Below are 18715 nucleotides of genomic sequence, written 5' to 3'. Positions count from 1 at the left end.
TCTGACAAAAGCTGCATCCTTTCTAGTCAAGACCGACTAACCTGCTACAAAAAGTCCAATCTTGACAAAAGCTGTATCCCATCTAGTCGAACGTGACTTTGGTATTTGTGTCGGAGTGGATCACAACCTCGGGTGGGACAGGCGCAACTGACGTCTATACATTTCCTAGTCAGCTTCCCCCCATATAAACTTTAAGCAATAGGAACCGGGTTGACAAGTTTGCGGAGGATTACGAGTATTTGGGTAAATAGCGCTAATTGTTGTGCCACTGAATTACCCGAAATAAACAACCAGAAATGGATGAGAAGTGTTTTACGAAAGAGATCGACCTATGGATCGAACAAATCACCGAATGCAAACAGCTGTCGGAGAGCCAAGTCAAAACTCTGTGCGAAAAGGTATGGTGTACGGAAATTAATAACTTTCCATCTCAAAATGTTTGTGTACAGTAACATTCAGGGGGTGAAACATGTTGCGGAGCTTGTCTGTCAGCACTTCCTACTTGCCAAGTAGAATACAAAATCCTGTCTAGTTTCAAGAGCAGGCATTTCTATTTCCATAGCTTACTTTCTCATGTAGCCTACAGTATTAAAACTTCTTGTCAACCTTTCATAAATAGTAACACACATGGCGTACACATTGTAGAACAATTCGAATGCGGCTTTTCTACGCTAACACTCGCCCCAGACATTCTTAAAATGGCGCCGATTTTGTACGTCACATTGAACTTCTCATTCTGCTGAGCAGTAAACCCGGTTTAGCATTTTACTGCAGCAATGTGTATTGTTCATTTTGGAGACGCCAAACGGTTGAATTCAGTCATTCATTCATATAAACATGCTTGTCCGGAACATCTAAATGACAAACCATAACATGTCTGTATAGTACTGGCACAATTTATGTTGGAAATCCAGTCAAACCACACCAGGCCCGGTCTGGCCGATGTGCTGTCAAAAGAAATTGCAGCCTTCCTATCACCGCAAAGTAGAACAGTCGCCTCGGCTCTACGGCCCACAATGCACTTTAATTAATGCCAATCCATGTGGTAGTTGCAGTGGCTTTAGTCCTGATACCTGACAAAGATGTAAGACTAATCATGTTGGCTATTCAAGCTCTGAATATCAGATGCCATAGGCAGCGCATTATCAAGTAAATTGAAATACATTTGCCAAAATTATAATTACTCCAGTCTTTACAGAAATAAATTACCAAATTCAAAATACTTCATAAGAGAACATGACTTGGCCACAGAGGATCATTAGCTTCTTTAAAAAAAAATAGCTGTGTATAGTTAAGTCACAAGTGAGTAGGCCTATGCCTAGTTGGGAAGTCCGCAGTTTGGGCAGCACGCGTGACAATAGGCCTAATTGAATATTGAGTGGTGGTTGTCAGTGAAAAGCATCTAATATATGTCTTGAGTATAATTTGAAATGTTGAGACAAGGAGGGAAGGGTGGGTGGTGAGGCTCTAGGCACGTCGCTCTCCTGAAGCCGCTTAGCTGTCTCCCACCAATTCTTTAGCATTACTTGTTTCATTGTGTGAATTGTTTGCCTTTTGATTATTTAATTTTTTATTAATTCCCCATTACATGTCACCAGTAGTACAGTTACCGTGAATCCCCGTCATTTGGTTACATACGTTTGTTAATTCTATATGCATTAGTATTTAGTTCTGATTCTCGGAGTGGAAATGTTGTTTGCGGAGTTCACACTTGTGAGAAACAAGTTTTGGTTTATTTCATATCACCATTTACGAGTTTTGTAAAATAAAAATTATGTGTGTATATATATATATATATATATATATATATATATATATATATATATATATATATATATATATATATATATATATATATATATATAATATGTTTGGTGCGCTCCATGTGAGCAATGAGCATGTGTCTGGTTTATTTCGCTGTCGTGTTAAAGTTGAGGGAGTGTGCATGCCTAAAGGCGGCTACATGGAATAGGTGAGTATATGTGTGGGCAGACTCATTTCGTTGCGTTATACCCAGAGAGGATGGCCAACTTGTATCGTGTATATCCACTAGGGGGCTTGGGGAGCCGGAATAGGGGTCAAGGCCCTCTTTTTGACCAGCTCGCGATGACATTTGAACTTCTGTATCTGGTGTCCGTTTACAAATGCTAGCTAGCTACATGTCAGGCTAGTCCGGTGTTCTAGCTTTACAACGCTACTTTTTTTTGTTTTTTTTTTGCCGCAGAATCAAACATGTCTCTCTATGAATTGCAATTGCTGAAGTTTGAACAGCAAGAGCTTGGACTGCTCTTACTACTCAGGAGGAGAAAAAAAACCTGGAGAAAATGGTTAATCCACTGAAAAATACAAGGAGGATGATGGCCAATACAAATTTCTTGTCCAACCTATGCGAAGCATTGACGAGGAAATGCATTTAATACTTTCGATGTCTGTTGCCAGATTTGACGACTTGTTTCAGTGGCTTGCCCCTCCACTTCATATTTGTTGACCACTGCACACCGACTGGGGACTTGCATCCAGGAGATGGAGACAGCTGGTACAAGGGGAATCCAGCTTCCTGGAGCGAAGAAACATGTCGACATAAAGGGCAACCAGAGTTGCTATAGACAAGCAGCAACAACCTCAAGAACTACTTCACACCAGCTGGTCAAGTGTCTTTCCACGATGCTGCTGTCACGTGTAGCACCCTACAGTGAATGTCGTTTGGGAAACATGTGCACACGAAGTATATTCTTTTCCTCTGGTGGATGACTGTTTATCATGTGAGCCACACACTTGGTTTTGCAGTTTTTCTTATTCTCACTTTACAAATCACAGACTACCATAATGAAAAATCACAGACTACCACTTCATCCTTGTTGTTTTAGTTTGTCATATATTCTTTGGTGGCTAGACCCTCAAGAGATTTACCTAACCTTGTGTTGTGTAGAGGACTTTCCTGCTTTGGTACATGAGTGAAAATGAGTGTACAGCTGTAGACAATAATGACAGACCTCCAAGATATTAACTTCATCTACATAGCTCAGGTACAAAGCAGTACACATTTACTGAGTAACTGATTCAGAACAGTAATATTTTATGCCAGAAGTATAAATAACCAGACAATTACATTTGCAGACCTTTTTAGATATTTATTTAGGGAAATAGTTTAATGTAAAACACAGGTGAAAAGTGTGATGGGAGGAAACAATAGAAAGTAAACACCAGTAACATGTGAATTACTAAATATAATAAAAAATGCACCAAATAATAAAATAACAAAAACACCATCCTAAAGTGTGAAGTAGAAAAGCAAGCAGCAATTTTTGGGGGCTCACTAAAGAGTGGACGGAGCACTGATCGATGGTCCAGTGAGAGTACATTGTCTTGTCCCTGACAAACGACCTTGATCAGCAGGAATAGACACCATCCATGGTACCATGCCGTCATAGACGGCCTTTGCTGAACACTGCTGCTGTTTCCTTAAGTCATGCACCTGCTGCATAATGTCAGTGTCCAAAGGATCCTCCACGTTCTTCCTTTTCTGGCCATTGAAGCTGGGTTTGGGAGAAGGTGGTTGATGGAGTGCGTTGAGTGTTGGTAAGATGGGCCTTGGGGAGAGGGGCCGGAGAGGGGATGAACCAGGCTGGGGAGATGATGAATTAAGGGGCGACGAACCACCTGTAGATTTGTTCAAATTTCATGATATCTCCCTCCAGCTGCTGTCTTTTGCAAGCTTGTCTGAATACAACCGTATCGAAGGGTTGTAAAGGTTCTCCTGTCTCACCTGTTTGCACAGACGCTCCTCAAAAAGACATAATTGCGCTTAGAAAAGCTCAAAATAAAGTTAAAAAGGAAGCTTGCAAGTAGTAGTAGCGAAGTAGCAGAACGTCCATCCATCTCTTCCGTGTTTATACCACAAGGGATACCGGAAAATACGTGACGTAGACACGGGTGGGACTTCCATTGCAAAACTCACTCAATACTGCCCCCTCAGTCTTTGCAAGGAATGATATGTCAGGTCTCAATTTCCAGGTAGAAAAAAAACGTGAATGACTGAGCGTCTTACAAGGAGCCGCCCCTTTTGTGACGATAGTGCAGCGTTGCAATGTTGTTTATGTTCCGTCGGCCCTGTTTTGCGTATTTTGTGTAGACCCCTTTTAGCATGCATAAAGTAGACTACCTGCCATGCTGCGTGCAAATGTAGGAAAGTGCCCATTTGGGGATGTCTGATTTCTGAACACCACTAATAATAAGCTGAGCCTCTGTCATTTTTGTAATCATGTGACAATGATTTTTAGAAATGAATGTTATTGAAATTAAACTGTTCTGCGAATATGAAAATCATAACTGGATCACAGATTGTTTAGAAATGGTAGGATATATTCTTAGCTTCCCCAAAAGTGAAGGTCACGCTCAATCCTATGTCAGCTACCCAAGTTTCAGGCATTGCATTATCTTGGAAAAGGCAGTTCGTAGCCTTTTTTTCTTCTTTGCCATGATCAGAAATTGACAAATAGGCCTACAAACTTGAAATCACTAATTATAATATACATTTTGCCCACTGAGTGAAACTCCGGGACAGCAGTCGTGAGTAGCCTAATTTCATTCCATAGATAGGCTATTGTCCATTTACTTTGACCTGTCATGTTTTTAGGATATGGTGTGTTTGTTAACATGTTAATTCATGTCAAATAACGTTTTCATTGATAAGGCGCCATTTAGGCTATTTGATTGGAAACAGGAATTATGTAAAAAGTGTGTGTCTCATAACATTGTCATAAAGTTGTTTGCCCTGTAGGCTACAGAAAAGTTGACAAAGGCTATATGCTATTTCTACAATACATACATACATGCATACATACAGTTGAAGTCGGAAGTTTACATACACTTAGGTTGGAGTCATTAACTCGTTTTTCAACCACTCCACAAATCTTGTTAACAAACTATAGTTTTGGCAAGTTGGATAGGACATCTACTTTGTGCGTGACACAGATTATTTCACTTATAATTCACTGTATCACAATTCCGGTGGGTCAGAGGTTTACATACACTTAAGTTGACTGTGCCTTTAAACAGCTTGGAAAATTCCAGAAAAGGATGTTATGGCTTTAGAAGCTTCTGATAAACTAATTGACATCATTTGAAAGTGTACCTGTGGATGTACTTCAAGGCCTACCTTTAAACTCAGTGCCTCTTTGCTTGGCATCATGGGGAAATCAAAAGAAACCAGCCAAGACCTCAGGAAAAAATATTGTAGACCTCCCCAAGTCTGGTTCATCCTTGGGAGCAATTTCCAAATGCCTGAAGGTACCACGTTCATCTGTACAAACAATAGTACGCAAGTATAAACACCATGGGACCACGCAGCCGTCATACCGCTCAGGAAGGAGACGAGTTCTGTCTCCTAGAGATGAACGTACTTTGGTGCGAAAAGTGCAAATCAATCCCAGAACAACAGCAAAGGACCTTGTGAAGTTGCTGGAGGAAACCAGTACAAAAGTATCTATACCCACAGTAAAATGAGTCCTATATCGACATAACCTGAAAGGCCACTCAGCAAGGAAGAAGCCACTGCTCCAAAACTGCCATAAAAAAGCCAGACTACAGTATGCAACTGTACATGGGGACAAAGATCATACTTTACGGAGAAATGTCCTGTTTTCTGATGAAACAAAAATAGAACTGTTTGCCCATAATGCAAGCCGAAGAACACCATCCCAACCATGAATAACGGGGGTAGCAGCATCATGTTGTGGGGTTGCTTTGCTGCAGGAGGGACTAGTACACTTCACAAAATCGATGGCATCATGAGGGAGGGTAATTGTGTGGATATATTGAAGCAACATCTCAAACAGTCAGGAAGTTAAAGCTTGGTCGTAAATGGGTCTTCCAAATGGACAATGACCCCCAAGCATACTTCCAAAGTTGTGGTAAAATGGCTTAAGGACAACAAAGTCAAGGTATTGGAGTGGCCATCACAAAGCCCTGACCTCTATCCCATAGAAAATGTATGGGCAGAACTGAAAAAGCGTGTGCGAACAAGGAGGCCTACAAACCTGACTCAGTTACACCAGCTCTGTCAGGAGGAATGGGCCAAAATTCACCCAACCTATTGTGGAAGGCTACCCAAAACGTTTGACCCAAGTTAAACAATTTAAAGGCAATGCTACTAAATACTAATTGAGTGTATGTAAACTTCTGACCCACTGGGAATGTGATGAAATAAATAAAAGCTTAAATAAATAATTCTCGACTATTATTCTGAAATTTCACATTCTTAAAATAAAGTGGTGATCCTAACTGACCTAAGACAGGGAATTCTTACTAGGATTAAATGTCAGGAATTGTGAAAAACTGAGTTTAAATGTATTTGGCTAAGGTGTATGTAAACTTCTGACTTCAACGATACATACATACATGCATACATACATACATACAGTGCATTCGGAAAGTATTCCTTACCCTTTGACTTTTTCCACATTTTGTTACGTTACAGCCTTATTCTAAAATGAATTAAATCGTTTTTTGTCAATCTACACACACTACCCCATAATGACAAAGCAATACGTATTTTATTTTTTTTTTAAATCTTAGCAATTTTTTTTTTTTTTAATAATACGGAAATATCACATTTAGATAAGTATTCAGGCCCTTTACTCAGTACTTTGTTGAAGCATCTTTGGCAGCCATTACAGCCTTGAGTCTTCTTGGGTATGACGCTACAAGCTAGGCTGTCTTGGCTGTGTGCTAAGGGCTGTTGTCCTGTTTCCCTCGATCCTGACTAGTCTCCCAGTCCCTGCCACAGAAAAACATCCCCACAGCATGATGCTGCCGCCACCATGTTTCACTGTAGGGATGTTGCCGGATTTTCTCCAGACGTGACGCTTGGCATTCAGGCCAAAGTGATCAATCTTGGTTTCATCAGACCAGGGAATCTTTTTTTCTGATGTTCTGCCAAAAGGCACCTAAAGGAATCTCAAACTCCAAGTAGTCTGTCATGTGCCTTTTACTGAGGAGTGGCTTCCGTCAGGCCACTCTACCATAAAGGCCTGATTGGTGGAGTGCTGCAGAGATGGTTGTCCTTCTGGAAGGTTCTCCACAGAGGAACTCTGGAACTTTGACAGAGTGACCATCGGGCTCTTGGTCACCTCCCTGACCAAGGCCCTTCTCCCCCGATTGTTCAGTTTGGCCGGGTGGCCAGTTTTAGGAAAAGTCTTTGTAGTTCCAAACTTCTTCCATTTAAGAATAATGGAGTCCTCTGTTTTTGGGGACCTTCAATGCTGCAGATATTGTTTGGTGTCCTTCCCCAGATCTGTGCCTCGACACAATCCTGTCTCGAGGCTCCACGAACAATTTCTTACGTGTTTCTGTTTTTTATTTTTAATACATCTGCAAAAATGTCTAAAAAACTGTTTTTGCTTTATCATTATGGGGTATTGTGTCGATTGATGGATTTATTTAATTGAATCAATTTTAGAATAAGGCTGTAACATAACAAAATGTGGAAAAGGGGAAGGGGTCTGAATACTTTCTGACTGCACTCTAGGTTACATCATTTGATGGAGTATTAGTGGAGCGCCACAGCACAGTCTCTTCAACAGCACCATTGAGAGGTGTGCTGAGCATGGACAAGATGCATATTTTGCGCCCCTGCCTTTTAGCAAAATGGGCACTGCATATCATGGGGCGGCATCAGCGTTCATCTTCATAGCAGTTATGCCACTGGGCGTAGTTTTCTTTGTTTTTGGGGCAGAATTATGCGAGGGTTTTATGTGTTGTTGGATGTGCGTCTTGGCCAGTTTAGTTGGGAAAATGCTGCCCTCTTCAATTTTCCGCTTTAGGCAGCCACCTAATCCTGCCTAATGGGAGGGTCGGCCCTGAACCGTACTCTCTAAGAACCTTTGTAAAACACACACGCCTCATCCATCCTAAACTGGAGAACAGTCATGGGACGGGGCCAGAAATGGGTCCGTTAGAATTTTTCCTTTATCACATCATCAGTACACCACCAACGGTCTGAGCAGGGATTTGACCTCAAATCTTCCTTGATGCCCTTTTCACTAGGTTGCTTGAATACTGTCTGTTCTACAACAGTGTATCTACTCATGTTCTTGTCTTGTCTTGTTTACAAACAGGTGATTTTATTGTCCTGAGATGCCTTAGAGGCCGGGATTACGGCACGGATGGATATGGTACTTGGCTAGAATTGCCCATCATTGCAAAATATGTAATACTAAGCTACAAGGTGTCGGCGATAACGTTCTATTAGCCTGTGGAGTTCAGTCTAAGTCAAAATCAGGTGGTTAGAAGGAATTCCACTCTAATTTGTTTAAAGTAAAGGGGTTTTGTCACTTCAAGTCAAACTCTTGAGTTGTCAAATGCTTGCTAGGCCTAAGCATAATGCTAGTGGTGTGTGTGTGTGGTTTGAGAGCACACATTTTCTCAGAGATGTCTGATGCATCCATCCCCTGTGAATTTTGGTAATGTGTTCAGCAGCATGCGCAACGAGTGTAAAAATAGCCTTAGATGTGAGTGATTCTGAGTTGCATCACCACCACATTGTTGCTGGGTTCTGTGACTCAATAATATAACACTGGTGGAATAGCCTCTGTCTTGGGATACAAATGAAAGAATGAGGGAGAAAAGCAAGCCGTTACATCACAGCAACACACTCATAACACATTGAAAAGTCGTTTGTTTTCTTGTATTTAAAACGTATTCTTACACCAGGAGACTTCGGTGTTACGATCCCAGAGAAGCAGGAGCTCTGAAACAACAAAACGTCACATGCAAACCAGACTCAGACTTTCAATTAGACGTTTGCTTGTGTATTACTCAGAGCGGTCAACAAGAGAATCAAACTCGTATCACTGGATTCTGATTTACTGATTGCCCCCGTGTGATGGTTATAGTGTTTTGTTCTGAGAACATTGTTGTGAGTGATGACATGGTACCCTTTCTACACCTTGGAAGGTTAAAGGTGGAGTCAGACTGGTTAAATGTGATCTACTGGTGCAAAGAGGGTGATATTCACCATGTTGTTAAGTAGTTTGATTTCAGAGAGTCAACATTCTAGGCCAAAGGTTTCTAGCTGACGCTGGACAAGCATTTCTGTAGTAGGTGCGGTTATGAGGGGTGAGCAATTTATGTAACCTGCTAAGTCAGACCTTCAATAGCACTGAGTGTATATAAAACATTAAAAACACCTGCTCTTTCCATGACGTAGACTGACCAGAAATATTCCCCACGTATATTTTTTCAGCATTGAGCAAATTTCAGGTCTGCTGAGCGTGAACTTGAACGTTGTGAAACTTCCAGCGCGCATTTACTGTGAACACTGAGGCTGTACCCACTTTAAGTTAGTTTTAACAGTGGCCACGTAGGCTACTGTGACTGTTTTGATCATAATGTAGGTCCACCAGTGGCCTACCATCAAAACATGGAAATAGCATTTTAACATGGAAATAGCTGTTCTGTCATTCATCCTACAGTAGCAGCCATATCCGTATATGGCATCTGTCTATTTGTATATAGGCCTACTGCAACTCTGATTGGTTATGCTGCACCAGTCTGTGTTGAGTACGGGTTGAGTCATGCGTGTCAACACAATAGAATCCTACTCGGATGCGTTCTGACCACAACAAAATCTCTTTTCTAGTTCATTTTGTTTCGGTATGTTTCATTGAAAGTGGCTAATTATTGCCTTGATTCAATTGCAACATTAAAGGAACATTTTGATAGTGTTAACAAGAAACTCTAGAACAGTGGTCAACCTTTTCAAGTCAAGATCACTTTGAGTCGATGCAAGCTGACATCTACCGCTCAGATTTATTTTTATTTTTAACATGACTCAAATGTAAGCCTATGCAACATTAACACATTTTAAATGTGTTAATGCAAACAACTGTCGGTATCACGGTAATTGACTGTTAATTAACAAACACATTTAGCATCTGCTGCCTTCCACACACAAGCCATTAAAAAAAGTCTCTTATAAATCCATGTAATATAGCCGACACCTTCACAATAAATCCATTATTTATTTTAGACAGGTCTAAAGCATGATATTAAGAAAATGTAGTCCATTTCAGGAAAGAATAGCATACTGAGTTGTACTGATGTGGCTATGCCAAATGGCTGTGGGCTACACTAGTTTATTTAGCAGACGAGATTTGCTTATTTCGTGGCATTGTTTTATATTATTTTATAGTATGAAGAGTACAATTGAACAAAGCTGGATAAAATAGAAATTTTATCAACGATTTAAGGGAGTGCGCACGTGGCTATTCTGTGAGTGGTTAACAAAGAAATGGGTATTCCTATACGCTTAATTGAGTTATTAATGTAACTTTAGTTGTTCTACAAACAATGGGCCATATGTTTTGATTTTTAATACATTGTAAGGCTGAATGATGAGACTGATGATTTGAAAAAAAGTAGCTTGAAAGGCATGAGCTCCGCTTAGTTTTTTGGGCAGACTGTGCACACTCAAATAGTCTCATTCACAATTAGATAAGCATGTGATAATGCCTCAAATTTCATGGTGGCATCCCCTTTGTGGCTGTAAATCACCCTAAAAAAAATCTGTGCCTCTTGTGCCCTTCTCCCCGAGTGTGCTGCGCAATCTGAAGCATCACACTCACACGGTTTGCCGTCAGAAACGGCGAGCATCCTTATCCAATTCCGAGGTGCATATTGAAGATATTGGATGAACTGTCCACATTTACTTTTCGTCAGCCAACAAGATGAATAGGCCTAACGAACAGCAAAGCACTAGCCTATGTCAATCTACTATCCTTCATAGTACAAAGGTCGACCTATTCTGTGCGAGAAATAAATATTCCAAACATAGTTTGAGACAGTTGTGGGATGCGATAGATCCCAAATCAATACAACCACTAGCTTCAAAAAACTATTTTTACGCAATGTGGCTGACGCAACAGATCAGAATATTTAGCTTGAAATGTTGCTAAACTATTAGACTATTTCTTCACATTATAAGCGCAGATGGTGGTAGTAGGCTATAAGCGTGAATGTTCCATTAGCGGAAAACATTTATCAAAAGTGACCACAAAATGCAATTATGCATGTAATGCTTTAATTATGAAGGTGCATTTCTATGGTGAAAATGATCTTCCCCAAACTTGAAACTCACACGCTGCTTATATATGCCAGTTAGGCTCTATACCCCTTGTAAAATGGATTAATGTGCTTAATTTTAAGAAGTTATTTGGCCACTTTAGTTGTTATACAAACCTTATTAAAACATATAGGCCTATGGGCTAGGCTACATGAGGTGTGTGACTGATTTGAACAAGTCGCCCAAAAAAAGGAATTGTTTCTTATGCTGGGCGTCATTCACAAGTGATAATATCTAACTTAAGTGATAGGCTAATATTGTCACCCATCAGACTATTCTTGATTTAATCTTGTCTTCAATTATACTAAATAATGTTTTTTTTATTTAGAATGGACCATTATCATGCACCTGTATCGAAACAGGGGCAGCGGGAAAAAATACATGTAATCTATGCACTTAAATAGCGAACGGAGGTCACTTTTCCCGTGGTCCATTTTCATGCCAGCCAGGTAGGCTATACACCTGTTGTAAAGATAAGCAATATGCTTAATATTAGGAAAGCTGAGAATTAAATATAGTAGGCCTAGCCTATAGAAAGCTGATGGGATCCTCTTTTTAGTAGAGGCCATCACTCTGTTTTCTCACGCAATTGCATAGCCTGTAGAAATGTTGCGCAACATGAGCTCATGGGATCTCATGAAGTGTTTGATTAGATTTTCGATTACATTTGCATTGATGTCAGAGTGATTAAGGGGACAATAGTGCTGAGTACCAGGCAGTTAGCAAGTTTGGTAGGCTACTAATGACCATCAGCAGCATCAGAGCTTGGAGAAGCCTAATTACCGTGACTAAACAGTCCTGTGGAATTTGACTGCCTTCACCGCCGGTTTGGCGGTAATACGGTCACCGCAACAGCCCTATATAGGCCCAATACATTACCGCATTTTGGCTTTGCTTGAATTGACCTGTCAACGCATTGTTCGGGCCATTTTAAACATTTTGGAGGTAGTCAATATGATCACACCGGTAATAGATCTGTTGTTGTATTACTTGTGAGGCACAGCTGAGTGGGCATTAATTTCAATAATTTGCTTTTAGTTGTTATTTTCCTGGGCTGATGGTGCCTGCATCTGATGGTCAGTCTCAGCAGAGGGAGAGAGCAGCAGACTGAGGGTCATCCTCTCAATAAGGTGTTCCTTATGTTTGGGATACTCGGTGTATATAGACATCCCCAGATCAGTTGGTTCAGGTTACTGATTTAAGAGGATCTGAGTCCCACTAATCTCTTGTAAACGCATGTATCTGACCAAATTACGCAAGATTGTACTTCTGGGTTAACCAAGATTAGAGTCCCATTGACCTACAACTTTTTTTCCAGTCTTGGCCCTATCTGACTCTCTTCAATTCCCACTCAAATGAATTCGGAAAAATATCAGATTTGTTTACTACGCATCTAGAAATGGCCTTTCAGCTGAGCGATTGAATGGCTTTATAGAAACCCCAGCCAGCAGTTAATTGAAAGGCCTGATGCGGCATGGTTGTGAGGGCACGTGCAGCCGGCTTGTTTAGTGGGCAATTAGGTCAACACTAACCATAGTCCTCTTTCGCCCTGGCCTGGTCACTCTGTTTCTCCCTGGCGTCCATCTGCCAGTGTGGCTCTCTCCCTCGATCTCTCTCCCCCTCGGTGTGCTGCCTGGAAGTTATTTCTCTCTCATCTTGACCCACAGGCACAAACCCAGTGACACACTCCTGCTCTACTCTCAACATGGGATGTATGCTCTAAAAGCTCCTTACAATCACTTAAACCCCTAGTCTAGTACTGCCAACATTTATCATCCCAGCCACACACCTCAAGGAGCATCTCTCCTGGTTTTAGGCCCTTCCTTTTTGTAAAGGTTGAGAGGAGTTTCACAACATTGTCAACTAGTGCCTATGGAACGGTCTGGAGACGTGTGTGTGTGTGTTGACAATTTGTTTAGCCTAGAAGCTGTATCAAAGACTAACACATGTTTTTTGAGAGAGGGAGAGATTGACAACATATAGCCTTGGATGCAATCACTCATTCATTAGAGAACAGTAGTGGACTGTTTTCCTCTATAACACCACCGGCTTTGCGCCCAGCAGGCAGCACTGTTCTTAGAGCTGCCCTACACAGTCCAATGGTTTCTAGGAACTGCTTTGGCATTCAACTAGCTTGCCAAATGTCATTTGTCTATTTATGTCTTGGGAAGATGACAGTTGGGAAGAGAGGGGACTGAAACGTAATGCAATGTAGCCCACAACACAGCCTTATGATGTTTTGTGTTTGTATGTTTTGTCCAGGCGAAGGAGATCCTGACCAAGGAGTCCAATGTGCAGGAGGTCCGATGTCCAGTCACAGTGTGTGGAGACGTCCACGGCCAGTTCCACGACCTAATGGAGCTCTTCAGAATCGGAGGGAAGTCTCCAGACACAAACTACCTGTTCATGGGAGACTACGTGGACCGAGGCTACTACTCTGTAGAAACCGTCACGCTACTTGTAGCACTTAAGGCAAGTTGTTTTAGTTGTACACTGGGGACACAGATGAAGCCTAGTCCTGGAATTAAAAAGCAAACTCAATGAAGAATCTCCATCAAATGTTTTTCACTTCAGGACTAGGCTTAATCTGTGTCAGGGAAACAGCCCCTGTAAGTTTTGAATGACCGTTCACTTTTTAACTTGACTAATGAGAGCGCTGAATGGTTAGTTATACACGGGGGGCCTTGTGATGCAAATGCAATGTAATGCTGAGACACACTCATTTACAGAATGCCCTAGTCTCCATTGAACAGTGCTGTTTTGTAATTCCCTGTATTTTTAATACTGATCACAGGTTCGCTACCGTGAACGCATCACAATCCTTCGGGGGAACCACGAAAGCAGACAGATCACACAAGTGTACGGCTTCTATGACGAGTGTCTAAGGAAGTACGGCAATGCAAACGTATGGAAATACTTCACAGACCTCTTCGATTACCTTCCCCTCACTGCCTTGGTAGATACTCAGGTAAGAGGGTTTGCATTTTTATTTGATATGTAGTTGAATCTTCTATGGTGCAATTCCACAGTAATGGAATTACACAGACTAAAATGGTTATTTGTAAAATGTATGCCAAACAAAAACCATTGCTTTCAAAGTTTAAGAAACCATACAACTATATGCATAAGGAGTCGTTTGAACAATTTACACACACTTCACAAAAACACATTTACAGGAAGAACTGTGCAGATACAAAGTTTAGTAACAGAATTACAGTATAATCTCTTATTTATTTTTTTTATAAAAAAATGATGCGACCACATTTTCGAAGAACTCTGTTAAATATCTACTCCGAATTAAGATTCAAAGGTGTCTGCAGAAAGAATATCAGCTATGGCATGACACCATGAGTTTGAAACTACAGTTTGAACTACAGTAAGTTTAGTGGATTTACATCATGGGTCCCTGTTCTGTACTACACAGAAATGCATAGCATAATTGTGGATAGCAATGTCATTCGCTTCATGATGTATACTAAATAGGTACACAAAGATAGAAATATGCAATATCATTCTTTGCATATATGGGCAGGGATCTATAGTGTGACAAAACATTTTGCTGTGCGACCAGGAGTTTTATTTTGGGAGCACTGTGAAAAAAGCTCTCCCAGAATTGTTGTAATGGTAACGTTTCGCTGTCCGGTTGTTTCCGAGGGCTGCAGATGAAGTTAGCGTCAGTCATGGTTGCACCGTAACTACAGCGAACACAGTTTGCTTCTTGCCCAACCACGTCAAAAATTCCTGACCCATATTACCAGCGCAACATTTTTTTTTATCTTCCTAAAACGGATCTCCGGGACCGTATTTTACATTCATAAACCATGTCGTGCTCTGTTCTAAAACTACTGGCGTGTCGACGTCGATAACCATTCGTTTACACTTTGTCCAGTCATGTTACCTCGTTGGCTAGCTAGCTAACAACCCGGTAACCGTGCCAGTATATCCAAACATTTTGAAGGCAGAGAAAGAAAGGGATAGCTTCTTCAGGAGATCAATGAACATAGCAATGACCAATCTCTTGCTGGTTGTCATCACGTACTTGATGTTTTTAAAGACAAAGTACCATTTTCAATGTAATCCACCCTCAATAGGAAAATAGTGCTTTTACAAATTGTAAAATCTAATATTCCACAAATGACTTTGTAATTTCAATGACAGGTATTTATAACTTTTTATAATAGACACATGTATTTACAGTGTTACATATTAGTTTGTAGGCCACAACATGTGCTTCAAAAGTAGCTAGAATTCATATAGGCCCAGTAGAGGCTGTATCTCAATTTAAAAACATGTATTTTTGTTGCTCCTAAATTTTATGTGGTACTCCTAACTACCAATGCTACCAATGAAAAATATAAATGTAGATCCCTGTATATGGGTATTATTCTACACACTGGCTATTATTCTAATGAGCTGCGCCCCCAAACAAGACCAAATTTGGTTGGTCCAGACCTAATCTGAACCAATCATAGACGTCTGTATTTTACAAGTTTGGGCAGCACAGTAGAGTAAAGCACAGCACATCACAGTAGAGTTCATTACAGAGGAGTACTAGTATAGTACAGTACATTATACTGTGTTGTACTGTACTGAACTATACTCTGCTCTTTTTTTCTTTTCTTTTTTTTTTTACTGCGCTTCACTGTGCTGTCTAAACTTGTGAAACATATGATTGGTGACCGGACCAAATCTGAACCAATCATGGACGCCTTTGTTTTGGCCAAAAAAAGGACCTCTGTGGACATTGAAATCACATCCATGGACGTAGGTTAGGGATGGGCATTTGACATTTTTGTACTGTGAGTACTGTGAGAAATATGTGCACATTTAGAACTACGCCAACATAATGCAACAATGCCTAATTTATCTTAGCCATTACAGATAATTGCTAAATTGCGCCAAATACATTGAGTTTACAAAACATTAAGGACACCTTCCTAATATTGAGTTGCAACCCCACTTTTTCCCTCGGAACAGCCTCAATTCGTTGGGGCGTGGGTTTTACAAGATGTTGAAAGCGTTCCACAGGGATGCTGGCCCATGTTGACTCCAATGCTTCCCACAGTTGTCAGGTTGGCTAGATGTCCTTTGGGTGGGGGACCATTCTTGATACACACGAGAAACTGTTGAGCATGAATTTCAGCAGCGTAGCAGTTCTTGACACAAACTGGTGCACCTGGCATCTGCAGAAATTAAAGCCGTTACATTTTTCAGCCATTTTCCATCTAAAAAATATATCTGCTTGCATTTCCCAAAGATGTAGACCCATAGCTTTCATTTGACACCCAGTTTGATATGCTCCTGTGAACATGTTGGTGCTCATGGTTCCTTTTACATGGAAATGATCTGTGCTTTACCTGCTGCTGTAAATACATGTTCACTCATGTCTTATGTCTCTGTCAAACTGTTACTCCGAGTCAAAACCAATATTGAAATTCTCAAGTAACATTTCTGTTTTCTTTCCCTTCTAAGATATTCTGTCTTCACGGGGGCCTGTCACCATCCATAGATACGTTGGACCACATCCGAGCGCTGGACCGATTGCAGGAAGTTCCACACGAGGTACATGGCTCAACAACCCTGCTTCTGAGCATGCTCTGCTGTCTCATTGGTGCTAGGCAGATAGCTTGTAGGCACAGGTCTAGGATCAGTTTATTTGCCCCTAACCTCAACCATTAGGTGGAAAAACACAAAAGCTTATTGAGGCAACTTTCCATCCTACTCATCATTTTGGATCATTATCTTTATCCGTATCTTTTACTTTTTACACGCATCTCCTCCTCTCCAGGGCCCCATGTGTGACCTGCTGTGGTCAGACCCAGATGACCGTGGGGGCTGGGGCATCTCCCCCAGGGGGGCTGGCTACACCTTTGGCCAGGACATATCTGAGACATTCAACCATGCCAACCGCCTTACTCTGGTGTCCAGAGCTCATCAGCTGGTTATGGAGGTAAGCTGTCTGTCGCTGATTCTCCATGCTTGAAATCTCAAAAGGTGACCATGATGTGAAACCATTGTGGAATGCATTTCATTTTAGCTCCCTCATTCAGGTTGAATATGTAAAATGTTGTGTCTGTATACATGTCTCAGGTGTCTGCATTCACTACTAATTTGCTGCTTTCCTGTTTTCTTCTACAGGGTTATAACTGGTGCCACGAGCGAAACGTGGTAACAATATTCAGTGCACCAAATTACTGTTACCGTTGTGGCAACCAGGCAGCTATCATGGAACTAGACGACACCCTGAAATACTCCTTGTAAGCATATTGATTACCATTCCATACATGACCAAGCCTTAAGTGTTTCCTCCTTCATTTGATGAACTACTATCAAAGGACTCTTATTTCTGGAGAATGATGAATTAAATCAAATTTTATTTGTCACATGCTTCATAAACAACAGGTGTAGACTTACAGTGAAATGCTTACTGGGGTGGCAGGTAGCCTAGTGGTTAGAGCGTTGGACTAGTAACCGAAAGGTTGCAAGATCGAATCCCCGAGCTGACAAGGTGAAAATCTGTCGTTCTGTCACTGAACAAGGTAGTAAACCCACTGTTCCTAGGCCGTCATTGAAAATAAGAATTTGTTCTTAACTGACTTGCCTAGTTAAATAAAGGTAAAATATATATATTTTTATAAAACAGGCCCTTCCCAACAATGCAGAGAAATAAGTAAAATGCGTAGTAATAAATACACAATGAGTAGTGAGTGAGAACTGTATATGTAATGATGTTCCATCAACTCTCAACAGGATTTTTGATGAAAAACAAGAAGTGTGATATGTGTTTCTCTTTTCCAGCCTGCAGTTTGACCCGGCGCCTCGTAGAGGGGAACCTCATGTCACCCGTCGCACCCCAGACTACTTCCTGTAAAACCTCACCCCTCGTACTCTCCAGTATTGCCATGATTTATGAAAGTACCTTTAGCATCCAACACCATGGGGGGGGGGGGGGAACACGGCAAAACATCAATGTACATAATTGTATTCACACAAAATGCTATTTAAGCAATCAGAAAATATCTGTGTACATGGACCAAAAGTTGTGTGCCATATATTCATTACGAAATGCTGAAGAGTATAATGTCCAAGATCACAACCCCAATTCCTTACTCCACTAGCTCTACTCGGTCTTAAATCTCAAGGTGAGCGTGGCAACCAAGTTTTGTAAATTGAAACGTTTTCAATCCACTGTACCATGGCTTATTTATGTGAGTCCCCACATTTTCTGATGTAAAAAAAAAAAAAAATCACTGTTTGCACTTTTTTTTTTTTTCACATTCTAAGAACATTTTAACATAAGTCAGAAGTTGGCTGTTTCTTTCTACAGAATGTTTTATTTTAGATTCTGTCAGCAGCTTTTTGATGGGTTAATCTCGCCGGTATACATTTGAGGACAAACTTGCTTAAACAGACGCCCATTCAATTGTGTATGGCAGACCGATTTGAAAAATACCATTGTCTAAATGGTCACACACTCACTAGTCATGATTATTTAGTTTCTGTATAGAAGGATCCAGTTCAATAATAAAGATGAAAGTTGCTCCTTTACTTGTGATGTGTTGGTTTATTCATTTGACTTTGCGTCATCTGACA

General features: G+C 40.9%; 1 protein-coding gene across 1 annotated transcript; it reads left to right on the top strand.

The window, feature by feature from the left end:
* Nucleotides 1-18670, top strand: LOC115148561 (serine/threonine-protein phosphatase 2A catalytic subunit alpha isoform-like). Its single transcript, XM_029690558.1, has 7 exons — nucleotides 1-398; nucleotides 13385-13594; nucleotides 13917-14090; nucleotides 16595-16684; nucleotides 16911-17072; nucleotides 17261-17379; nucleotides 17921-18670. The coding sequence occupies exons 1-7, from the start codon at nucleotides 297-299 to the stop codon at nucleotides 17991-17993; spliced, it is 930 nt and encodes a 309-aa protein (XP_029546418.1). The 5' UTR covers nucleotides 1-296; the 3' UTR covers nucleotides 17994-18670.
* Nucleotides 18671-18715: the final 45 nt, after the last annotated feature.

This window comes from Salmo trutta, chromosome 15, assembly GCF_901001165.1.
Source record: "Salmo trutta chromosome 15, fSalTru1.1, whole genome shotgun sequence".
Lineage (NCBI taxonomy): Eukaryota > Metazoa > Chordata > Actinopteri > Salmoniformes > Salmonidae > Salmo > Salmo trutta.
The sequence above is the reverse complement of the archived record's forward strand: the minus strand, read 5'-3'. Positions and strand labels throughout refer to the sequence as shown.

Bases quoted from the DNA above. Each gene is read 5' to 3' on its own strand.
- LOC115148561 (XM_029690558.1), top strand. From the start codon at position 297: ATGGATGAGAAGTGTTTTACGAAAGAGATCGACCTATGGATCGAACAA. The intron at 16,685-16,910 runs GTACATGGCTCA...CCTCCTCTCCAG, and splicing joins TGCAGGAAGTTCCACACGAG to GGCCCCATGTGTGACCTGCT. The intron at 17,073-17,260 runs GTAAGCTGTCTG...TTTCTTCTACAG, and splicing joins CTCATCAGCTGGTTATGGAG to GGTTATAACTGGTGCCACGA.